At 33.4% G+C, this 12,664-nt stretch overlaps 1 protein-coding gene across 2 annotated transcripts in view; it reads right to left on the reverse strand.

Annotated features, from left to right (window-relative positions):
- Positions 1–11,924, reverse strand: part of LOC108904669 (extracellular matrix-binding protein ebh-like) — a 22,795-nt gene extending 10,871 nt beyond the window's left edge. Inside the window, exons 1-5 of one of the 2 annotated variants that reach the window (XM_018707306.2) lie at positions 11,910–11,924; positions 11,585–11,775; positions 10,939–11,020; positions 2,422–5,749; positions 2,327–2,368 (exon numbers count right to left, since the gene is read on the reverse strand). In XM_018707306.2, coding sequence (XP_018562822.1) covers positions 2,327–2,368; positions 2,422–5,749; positions 10,939–11,020; positions 11,585–11,610 — 3,478 coding nt within the window. In that variant the 5' untranslated portion in view covers positions 11,611–11,775; positions 11,910–11,924. The other variant, XM_018707307.2, reaches the window with a different exon arrangement.
- Positions 11,925–12,664: the final 740 nt, after the last annotated feature.

The raw sequence follows: 12,664 nt of genomic DNA on the forward strand, positions 1-12,664 counted from the left end.
CCGGCCAACGTTTTTAATTAAATACTTGAATAAATTACACATTCTACCAAAATGATGAAAGATTTCCTTAAAACTACCTCACTTGTAATAAAGTATAGACTATCAATTTACTAAATTTAATCACTTTTGACAAAATTCAAATTGAGGAAAACATAGTTAACAAAAATGCAATCCAACCAATGGGTCATTATAGTTCGGCCACTTATCATATCTGCCATGAAACTGATATACTCCATCAAAACAAAACACATACTGAATAATTCAACAAAATATCTGTCATTATTAGTTTTATCCAAGTTTTGCTTCAGATTTAACATAAAATGCCTCGTGGTAAACCTCTTAAGTAAAGATGTACGAGTTTCTATTATAAAAGCCCATGAGAAAGGTATTTCGGCCCGCCGAATATCAGTTTCTCATTCAATTCCGCGTTCTACAGTGCAGGATATTATTAATTTACACAGAAGAACCGGCGGAGTCAACCAAAAAGTCAAAACCGGCCGACCATCTACAATTACAGAAGCAAATAAAAGAGCTTTACGCACAATAGTAAAAACAAATCGGCGGTCCAATACTAAAGAAATAACTGCACTATGGAGGGACAGTATAGCAAAGCCTATTTCAATGTCCACAACGAAAAGAACTATTCGAAAAATAGGATTCAAGTTTCACAAGATAACTTTTTATCTTTTTTTTCTTGTTTAAATTCTTGGCAATTTTTTATTTTTTTCCAATAGGCAAAAGAAAAACCTCTATTAACAAAACTGCAGAGGAGAAACAGGTTAAAATGGGCACGAGAACATAAAAATTGGACGAATCAACAATGGCACAACGTAATTTGGAGCGATGAGTCAAAATTTGACGTTTGTGTAGGTGACACACGAAAACGAGTTTTACGTACACCTTCAGAGGCCTATCATAACGATTGTTTAGTCAAAAAAGTAAAGTTTCCAGCATCTGTTATGGTCTGGGGTTGCATGTCTGGTAGAGGTGTTGGTAAACTGCATTTTGTTGATGGAATTGTTAACGCGCAGAAGTACAGAGATAATCTGGAAGAGAGTCTGTTACTCTGTTGAGATGTGTCAAACGGCGGAAGGGCATTTCATATTCCAGCAAGACGGTGCACCGTGTCATATGGCAAAAACTATTAAAATGTGGTTGCAGAATCATCAAATACCAGTATTAAAATGGACGTCTTCCAGCCCAGATTTATCTCCTATTGAGACCTTATGGCACAATATGAAAAAACAGCTTCGGAAACATCCAGCACGTTCAGTGCCTGAATTAAAAGTCACACTACTTAATATTTGGGATAATATTCTACCAGAAGAATGTGCTTTGTTAGTAAATACAATATCTAGCAGAATTAAAGCAGTTATTAAGAACAAAGACGATGTAACTCAATATCAAAGAGTGGCCGAACTTTTATGACCCCTGAGACAGATAAAGTTTTCTATTGTGTAACCATTAGTCGATATATGTATTGAATAAAATGTTCATTTATGTAACTAAAAAGTTTATATTTTATTGTAGTTAAAAGGATTTACAGAAATATTTCGTTATTTCTGCACAATTCATAGATTATTAAAGTATTTAGTTGAAAACGTTGGCCGGCCGAACTATTATGAGCCGGGGCTCGTATATTCCCTAAAAATTTCAAATCGACCCAGTAAGTACTTTCCGGGATATACGCATATTTGTAAGGACGGTTACAAAGTAGACGGAGTAAAAACCAGAGTAGAAGCTGTTCTTTTGTTTCTTTGTTTTCCTAAGTATTAATTGACCTTATTTATGAATGGTTCATTTTATACAGGAAGACTAAATCGAGTCTTCTTGTATGAAATAAGTGAACATCACAACAATTCAAACAAACAGTTCTGCCACGTTGTACATAGTCATGTGTTCAGTTTTAACTTTCTTTTTTGTCAAAAATCAAAATTTCTATTATTCCTTCGATCAATACCTAGTTTTATCTATTCACTAAAAGAATCTTCTTGGTATTTTGATTTCAGATGAACTAAATCGAAGAAATCGTGGTCACCGCCAAACACTTTTTTTTTGGAGGACCTTCAGGAGATCGTCTGCAGGAGCACACCAGATCCATATTTTTACAAATCATTAGTGCCGTTATAAACTTAGATGTTGCCACTAAATGTACCAATACTTTTTGTTTTTGTAAAATAAAATACCTTTTCAGAAAAAAATCTCAAAAAAACGTTTGTTTTTTTTGCCTTGCAATTGCGTATAACCCCTTTAAAACGCTGTGTACTCTTTGTGGATATGCCTCGTATAAACGGAATTAATTATTAGAGTAGTAGAGTTCCTTTACCTGTTACATCCCCAGCGTCTACAGTGGTAGAAGAAACGCCATCTAAGAAAACAAAAGGTTTTAAAATATCCAGTGTACCCCAATACATACATTACCATCATTTTCTGATATTTTCTTTCTCCTATTGGATTTCTGCGTCCTGGCCTTAACAGGTTTAATAACCGGAGAGTTTTTACTAAAGGAAGAACGGGTGTTTTGTTTTTGCACAGATGAGGTGGTTTCAGGTGACGTTATTATATTCCCCAATTTTTTTTCATACTGATGTTCTGCTTTACTATTTGCAATTTTGTCAGTTTTGTCGAGAGCCTTCAAACTAGACTCCTTTGTTCTCAAAGATGTCTGTTCCATTGCTGGTGGGTCCGTATCTTCTAAAGGAACAGCCAATATCTCATTGTCACTGTGAACTAGATCCTCTTTCTCTTCGCTGTCAATACTGTTTGCTTTACTTGGCTTATTCTTTTGCATTTTTGTACTTTTGTAATTAGTTTTACCGCTTCTGGTGTATGTAGAACGTTCATTAAATTTTGATTCGTTAACTACTTCTCCTGCAGTCGAGGTGGCCCTTAAAGGCAACTCTGGATTTTTGTCACTTAAATTATTATCATTTTCAGGTGCTAGTTCCGTGTTACTTTGTACTATAGAGTTAAACGCTGCATCTTTAATAGCTTCGTTAGAACTATTGTTTTTGTTTTCTGCTGCATACAGTGTGTTGTTCTTAGTCGGTAATAGCGGCTCTTCGTTCTGATTATTTGACTGACAGTCACCATTGGAATCTGATTCAGAAATGACCAAATCTGACATTACACTCCTTGGTGAAGAAGATCTTTTATCAACATCTGCCGGGTGTAGTTTTGTACTCTGAGAAATTTTTTCACTACCATATTGAGTCATTCTTGAATATATTTGTAGTTTGTTTTTCTTTGTGTAATCTGCAAAATTAGTTTGAAGAGATATGTCTATGTCTGATTCTTTTTGTCTGTTTCTTCTATCTTCTGACTTATTATAATTATATCCTCCCGACAGCCTCTCCTCTTCAATTTCCTGTGCACTCTTCAGGAAATTTAGTCTACAGCTGCTCCTTCCAGGGAGGACCTCTAAGCTTTCTTCAAGTCTCCAAGGGCGATTTTCAACATTGCTATCAACACCTTCAACTACTTCCTCGTCACTGGAAGAGAAATTTGTGCTAAGATCTTCTTTTAAGCTTTCATAAAGCACGTGACGATTCTTTGTTCTCTTCTCCAAATCGCTAATAACATCGCTATGGTCTGTTGAAGAATTTTTGCTGTGCTGGTCTCCATAAAATGCTGTTATTTTTTCGTTCAGACCTTGAGATTCAGATGCTCCTTGTAAGGATGTTTGTACCTCTTTGTTTGTCACTGTTACTGGAACTTGCTCATCTTTGTGAGTAGACAGGAGCTCAGATGGATTTTCATTTTTTTCAAGTAAGTTCCAGTTACTTTTTTGTATTCCTGTGTCAGATCTAGAATTGTCAATTAATGGCTTCTGGGACCTTCCTAATAACTTTAATACCAACTGATTCAATTTTTCAGCTTTCTCACTATCTATGGCTCGAAATATGTCTTTCTCATCACTGAAATGGCAAGGCGAGGTACCAGCTTCTACCACCTCTTTGAAATGTGTGACAGCTTTATCATTTTTATCGGGAGTAAGAATTAGAGGAGACGTTCCTGTTTCAATTAACGTTTTTTCTGGGTTTGGATGGTTCTCCTTTACTTCATCTTTCTTATTATGTAAGTTGTTCTCTAATACCAATGATGCATCTTTTATTATAACCTTATTAAAATCGGATTGATCTAATTTGTTTGCAGCTATCACAAGCTCATTATTGGTAGTATTTTCAGTTCGTTCTGTATCTGGTTGTCGTAATAGTTCATCATAATTATTTGCATCTAATTTCCCTTGTAAGATATCAGATGGGCCTGGGTTAATTTTTGAAATATTCCCAGTTACTGCCAATTTCTTTTTTCGTAGCTTCCTGGGAGGTCTTTTTGGGGGAGACTTAACAGGATGAAAAGAATTTTCCTTCTTACACTTCTGCCGTCTAGTTTCTACTGTACTAGCATTTTTTTGACTAATATTTTTAGAAGTAGGATCCGGGTTTTTATCTCTAGACTTACTACTAGATCTTGAAATAGGAATCTTTGACAATTTTACAGGTTCTTTTACAGTTTCAGATATGTTTTGATTCTCCTGTATTATAGCTTCATTATATTTATCCTCATCTTTAGATGTAAAAGAAAGTTTTCTAGGAGATATCCTTCTTTGGTGTTGTACGTCAGAATCCTTTACGGTTCCCTTATTTTTTGATATGTTTTCCTTTGAAATATCTCTTTCTGGAGATTTAACATCAGTGTTAGAATTACTTTTTTGAGTAATTTTTCTTCTGCTCTCCCTCTTGTAAGTCACATTACTAGTTTTAATCGTAGGACTGTTAATTTCTTCAATTATCGCTTTTGGTTCTTTTTTTCCAGATCTATTTTCTGTTGACAAATTTTGGCTTTTGGTTCCGATTATACTTTTTAGACCCTGATCAACTACTTCTTCAACAATTTTGTTTTTCTCTAAATTCACATTATCTTGATGTGTACTACTTTTTTCAGGACTTGAAGAGGGCGACTCTAACCCCTTGCAATCGTTTTGTGTATCCCGAATACAATTTGGCACCCTAAGAATATTTAGATTGTCAATGCTGCTTTCTCTTTGAAGAGGAATTGTGAAATGTTGAATTACATTGACATTTTTTAAATTCCTGTTAGCACATGTATCTGCTGTGTTTTGATGTATGGCATCAACTTCAGTCTTGTTAGAATGTGTTCTATTTGAATGCTTACTCTGTTGTAATGATTCATGTTTTCCAACAGATACAGCATTTCTAAAGCTACTTCCCTTGTTATTTGATTTATCTTTGAATGCTCTTAAATTTTCAGTGTTATTAGGGATATTTTTAATGTAATTTTCAATGCTATTTTTCGATTTACTTCTGGTACCGTAATGAATTCTGGTGTCGCCATTTTCCTTTACATTCTCATTTTCTCCTTTTTGAATGCTTTCTACTTCGTTTTCATCCTCAGAATCGGAGATGACGATAGGTAATGATGCTCTGATTAAAATTACTTTTGCCTCTTTGTTGCGCTGTTTATGATCCTCCTGAAATTTTTCACATTGTTCAGCATCTTGTTCATTTTTCTCCTCATTAATTTCTGCTTCTTCACTAATAGGATTTATTGGAGAAATATTTATAGAATTATCTGCACAGAAGAAACCCCTTTTCTTGTCCGTAGGCATAGGGGTGCTACAGATCACATTTTGTACAGCTCTGGTCACGACGGACCTTCGCAGCTTTGGAACTTCTTGTATTTTATTAAATATATTTCCAGGTCGTTCCTGCTCCTTAGCATTTGTCTGAAAATAAATATATAGTGTTTTATAAAAAAATTTATAAGAATACGCATTTTTTGGATGAAAATAAAGAGACTTTTTATTTAAACAACTCTTTTTCAATATACAGGCTGCCAAAGCTAAAATTAAAAAAAATATTATTATAACTCGGAATTTTACATAATATTTTTTGTGTACCTAATTGGGATAAAACAAACAAATCTTAGAGGAGACGGCGGAAAGAGGAGATCCAGTATCTATCAACACCCCTCCTTTTTTTGGCACCCCTAAGGCTTTAAAAGGCTTGTTTTTTTTAACTGAATTGTTTTTTTTTTACAAAATTTTAATTTAGAGTTTGGATTACAAGATCCTTAATGCAATTGATTGGCGTATCTTAAGTTTTTTTTAGTATTTTGAAATACTGTAACTTAGTAAATACTGTAAATTAGTAAAAAAAAAATAGTAAATAAATTCTCATAGCTCAGAAGTCTTTTTCGCTCACTTTTTTACATTTCTTAATCTATAGTGTCTCACAATACCCAAAACAGAAAAAGTAATATTGTGATTTCTTTGAATATGTGATATTTAATTTCCCAATTTCTCTTATCCCCTTATTCTAAATAAATCTTGAGATTTATTAAATGATTATGCGTCTCTCTTGGCTCAGTAGTTTTGGTCCTTAAAGTCTTATATTTTGGATTTGTAGGTGTTTTATTTTAGATTTGGTGGTGGTTTGTAATTTGAGGCGTATAAGATAATTAGCCCAGGGCGGCCGAAACCTTAGAGACGGCTCTAGGTATGCGAAACAAACAAGTCATTATAAAATTTCAACCAAATATTTTAAATAACAACAGAGCTACTAATAAGTCTTTTTTTAACTTAAATCTTAACATTCTGTATCCTAAAAATGAGATTTAGATTTGATGGTTAAGAGCTTTTCGTAATTTTAGTAATGTCCTGAATAATATCATTTATAAGAATTTGCCTTGATTATAAGACATAACATCAACAGTGATTGACGCATTTGTTGAATAGTGATTACCAACATAAACCAACAGGCAACTAGGAAAATGAAAATTAGATTTATGATTACCGAGTCACAACTCTGTCTGTAATATATCCTAGAGTACTGAAATACACCAATATGGCTAAAATAGATGATATAAGAAGTTTTACAAAGAGACTATCTTTTCTTCGCTCACTAGGCACATTTCCTGTCCAATGGAATGCAAAATCAAATAGTTATGAAGTAATATCTCTAAAATGGTTTTACTTTTGCTGTATGACAATCCTAACTCTTAGTATGATTACTGCTGTTGTATACATATTTATTGAAAAAGTCGAGTATCACGGAATAAAAACAGCTCTAGAACTGAGTCAGGTATTTGTATCTTTAGTTATAATTTTCTATTTCTATTTTACAAAGAACAATTTGGTACTTTGCATGAATTCCTTCTGCGATATTGACAGACGAATGAGAATACTAGGAGCCGCTATTAATTACAGGTTAGTAATAATAGTAGATAACCCTTTATTCAGTAGTAACCCTGCCCTGTTAATTCAAAAAGGTGAATATGAAAGTTTTTTATAAATTATGTTAGTGCTGCCAAACAGTAAAATAAATTTTTATTATCTTTTTTATATAAGAAGAAATAATATGTATATTTCACGGTAACTGGATAGGGTACAAGTAATAGTAATTGATAGTTTTTATCTACATATAATATGTTATCCATTATGTATCTTAAATGTGTTAAGACTCTATCCACATGTACATTTTGAGAACTGTTGCCCACATGGAACAGATATCGGTTATCCAAAAACACTGTTAGTTATTGCTCCCAGCAATAGAACATATTTTGAACTGTGGAGATATAATACATACTGTATTATTACATTATATCTTCACCTTTTATGTTTCATTTCAATTGTAGATATCATCAAATTGATGCATTTTTTGCCAAGCACTATTCTTTTCCCTAAGGATTGCTCTATCAATTCTAGTTCTGCTGCCAATAATTTCATTAGGAGACCGAATTCATTCTCAGTAAAATATATTTTTTCTTCTTATCCATTTTATAGCTTAAGAATATTTAGTTTACTAAGATTAATTTGTAGAGCGATTAATTAATATAGACTGAAAGTACCGGTCCTTAGAATTGTATTATTTAAAAATGAAAAATTTTAAATTAGGTACTCAAATATGCCCTTTTTAATAACAGAGTAGGTATGTTATTTTCTATTTACATTTAAATGGATCTGTTTTCAGAACGGTAAAATATTTCAGCATTGTTAAATATGCTGCGACATTCATCTGCATAATATTAAACAATATTGGGTGCATTATATACACAAATCAAAAATATCTGCAGTGCACCGTGTATTTTGTGATATACAATTTAACATTTTTGATTTCATCCTCCGTACTTGGTCACTTCTGCACATTTATATTGGTTGCAATGAGAAGACTAAAAACTCTAAACAACTCCATTGCCAATTTAGTACTTAAAGGAACGTACGACAAAGAAAATCAATGTGACAAATTAACATACAATGAAAATAACATGGCTAAATCGTTGAGGTACATTGCAACAATACATTGGGATATCATAACATTGGCAAAACTAGTTAATAAAACATTTGCTTTACAACTAGTTTTGTTATTTTTCAAAACATTTGTAACAGTACTGGCAGCTGCTCATTCTATTGTAAAAAAACAAACAGGAATGTTGGTTATATATGACTTATTTTGGAGTTCTTTTACCGTCATCGAAGTCATCTTCATGTTGCAAGTGTGTACGGAATGTATCCAACTGGTAAGACATACTTTTTAATTATAAACAGACAAATACTGGGTATGAGGGAATACGTAACATAAAATTTAATTCATTATTTCCTTTTCTTTTAGTTTCTATTAGTTAATAATGGGAAAAAAAAATCACCAAAAAAGAATTACCTACTTATATTCATATATCACAATAGGCCCATTCAGTGATATATAATTTTAAACTTTTTCTTTCATTTTCTGATAGTATTTAACCACCTAAATATATCTTAAAAAAAAATATGTTAATAGGATTAATAATAAGTGATATATTTAATTCTGAATTTGTAAGACCCTTAAAAAGGTCAACACTGCGGGAGAACAGGTAATGTCGTCACAATACCGGCCACTCGGCGATCAAGTCGCGAGCAGTCGGAGAGATGTGTATAAATAGAGTGTATAAGAGATATATATCAAGTACATCAAGTCTTGTTGAAATGCATTTTTCACACAACATATTTATTATAAACATAGAATGACTTGGAATACCTAAATACATTTTTGGATTTTCTCAATGACGTAAATGGTTCCCTTTTCTACATTTTGTTTTGCATTCCATTTTTGTACAAATGTACCCAACGTACTAGACTCGGTACTTGTGGATGTATGTGACGATGTGCATGTGCCAGTAGTACTTTGACTAGTATTTGAAGCAACTCAGAACCACCCTCGTTTTTCTTTGGTTGCCTGTCTAGGGGATTGTAAAATATTATTATTTAAATAAATTGCATATAGGTCCTTCTCGCCACATATTTCGAAATTTTTGTGGACGGGAACGTTTAGATGGGGTAGAACTTTTTTTTTCGGCATAAATTTGAAAATTCTGCACTAAATGTTTAAATAATAATATTTATAACCCCCTAGACGGGCAACCAAAGAAAAACGAGAGTGGTTCTGAGTTACTTATAGGTCCCTCTCGCTGACATATTTCGAAATGTTTGTGAACGGGTACATTTAGATGGGGTGGAAATTTTTTTTTTTGACAAATTTTAAAATTCTGATCTAAATGTTCAAATAATAGTATTTACAACCCCCTAGACGGGCAACCAAAGAAAAATGAAAGTAGTTCTTAACTGCTTATAGGTCCCTCTCGCCGACGTATTTCGAATTTTTTGTGAACACGAACATTTAGATAGAGTAGAATTTTTTTCCGGCATAAAGTTGAAAATTGTGCTCTAAATGTTCAAATAATAATATTTTACAACCCCCTAGACGTGCAACCAAAGAAAAACGATGGTGGTTTTGAGTTGCATACCGTGGCTGGGGATAGTGGATAACATCACACAAACTTTTCATTTTTCGGTAATGAAATAAATATTTTATTCGGAGTCGATCCTGAGGTACTTTTGCAACCTGGAACTATACAATATTTGTACAATCCTCGGTTTCGACCTATTTAGACATAAAAACAATGATTAATGAAACTGCCAAGCGAACCACACACCGTATGTATTAACACAGAATGGGATGAGTGAGCGCGAGCGGAGGTGTTCTGCCAGTCGCCCGTACCGGCATTATGACATCAAGCAATGGTTGCTTAACATTTTTCCGAGCTCTGTTTTTATTAATTTACTTCACATATTTCTCGTTGAAATAAAAAATTGATTTTTGGCATACTAACTAATTAAAGGGTAAACTTTTGGAATATGCAAACAAAATTCTACCGAATGGGCCTATCCCTTTTAAGATAACACTCATTATTAGATTGCTTCTTATTATTCCAGTCCAAGAAAAGTACCCACCTGTTGAATGTACTTCATACCAAAAATGGCACAAAACTTCACTTTGAAGTAAGTTTAATTAATATTTTATCAAAATACGAGGCACGTTTGACGACGGAAGCGATCTATAGCGCTCTCTCAATTTTGTTTATATGCATTACTCCCTGCACTGTACCAATAGGCAAACAGATATAAATTTTTTCCCTTTTATTATTTATTTTTTTTTGCTAAATATTAAATTTCATATTTCTTCCAGTAATGACTTCATTATTTTTAGAAAAAGATGTTCCTGTTGCAATGTTTACATCAGCGCCTTGATTTTAGTGCACTTGGACTATTTTCAATAAATCAAAGTGTGTTTTTAAAGGTAAATATTTGAAGAGCAAGCTTAATGTAAGACATTCAATATTTTATTGCAGTTTTGTGCTGCTGTGGTTACATATGCAGTGGTTATATTACAATTTGAGAGTTTAAAGAAAAACTAAGAACCTTCGACTTCATAGGAACAGAAGATTGAATTATTTACACCTACAAATATATAGACACACTTTTAATTTTTAATAACTGTTACTAAAATATATTGTCAATGATTTAAGTACATATGTTTGATACTATCAATGATTATCACCATACCAACAACTAAGATATATTATATATTGTAGACTCACCAACAAATTTTTTAGTCGTTCTTCTACTAGGCCTTCATCTGATCCTAGCTCATATGATGATCGGGTTACTCGGGTTTTTACACTAGAAACAGATAGATACTTGAACAATTCAATTACATAAAACATTCAATTCAATTTATTTTTCAAACTACAGTAAAATCTCATTAATTCGGCACCATTAAAAACCTAAGAGTGCCAGAGTAAGTACTGGAAAATTCGAATTAATGGAATATGTATATTGTATAATGTAAACAATATTAAATTAAAAAACGTCTTTTAATTGTTTATTAACAAAGAGATTGGTACATCGATACATACATATAACATTTGTGTGTGCATATATATATTTATTATAATGTTTTTATGTTTCTGTAAAATAATCTTTCAACTAAACTATAACTGTATAAACTGAATTCTTCAAGCATAGTAGACAAACGCGGAAAAAATAACGCCGGATTATTAGACGTGCCCCGGTGTAATGAAGTGCAAGATTATAGAGATTCTACTGTATAAATAAATCTCTGACATGGTATAATTAAACAACCAGAAAGGTTAGTATTATTATTACAGTTAGTTACACACAAGCAACTATAAATATTAACGTAAAACGAATTTTTAAGTTAGAAACAAACTTGTAGTTACTTACTTGCGTGTACTTTGATTCGAATTCATGTTGCAGGATTTTCAAATTGGCATTTTTTTAGAGTTTTTAACAACAGTCAGGTGTCAAAACAGTCACATTTCAAAGCTACGCTACTACGCTAGCGATGTTTAACTGTCACTAGCACAGAATCCAATGAAAACTGTTTGTTCACCTCTTTTGTATCGTCACTTGTGCTACAAATAAAAAATTAAGTATATTTACATTTTCATTTTAATTTCACTTCCAAACACTTAAAAACATTCAAATATCCATAGTATTTAACTACATTTAATTTTAATATTCGCAATCTGACGCTATTTCTTCGTACCTAGTAAGTAATAATATTAACAGTGCTGCCACGCACGTTTACGAAAATACCTGCTTTTACCCGATCTCCTTCAGTATGTGGCGGCAATTTTAAATTGTAATTACATTATTGTAATTTGTACAACTTCTATCAATCATAGAATAAACACAAAGTTATCTATTCTTTTAATGGGGTGGTATTCTGTAACTTGGTACGGACTACAAAATGGACTACAAGCGATACCTTGAACTTTTACAATTTTTTTTAGTAACTGTCGTTAATAATACAGGGTGGGCCACCAGTAACGCCTCGGTCGCTAGGGACCAAACGGTAAATGTTACAGAAACCTGTTTAAGTGGGTATGTGTAGGTTCAAACTGTGTATAGGTTCCCTATACGTATCTCTAATCCATTATGAACAAAATCAAAATGTATAAAATCCATGTGCCATTATTCCATGGCTAGAAATTGGCCTCAATGATTTGGGATCGAGGGGGATTATCCCTCTTTATCCTGCCTCATCTCGTGTAGGCCTGGACAGCCTTCGTAGGTGGGCCCCATCCGTCGTCTACCCCGACCGCAAATGCGGCCGGTGTAGGCGCTTTGTGGGACCTCCTTTTGTCCTGGCTGGGCCCCGCCGGCTAGGGCCCTTTCTTCTGGCGCTCTTCTTGCTTCGCCGGCTCGTCTGTGTAAACCCCGGGGGTAGTGTCATGTTTATGTGTGGTATGGTTGGGTAGGGTAGTGCGGCTATGCAGCCTGGGATGCGCTTTGCTAAGG

Source organism: Anoplophora glabripennis, unplaced genomic scaffold (assembly GCF_000390285.2).
Source record: "Anoplophora glabripennis isolate ALB-LARVAE unplaced genomic scaffold, Agla_2.0 scaffold186, whole genome shotgun sequence".
Lineage (NCBI taxonomy): Eukaryota > Metazoa > Arthropoda > Insecta > Coleoptera > Cerambycidae > Anoplophora > Anoplophora glabripennis.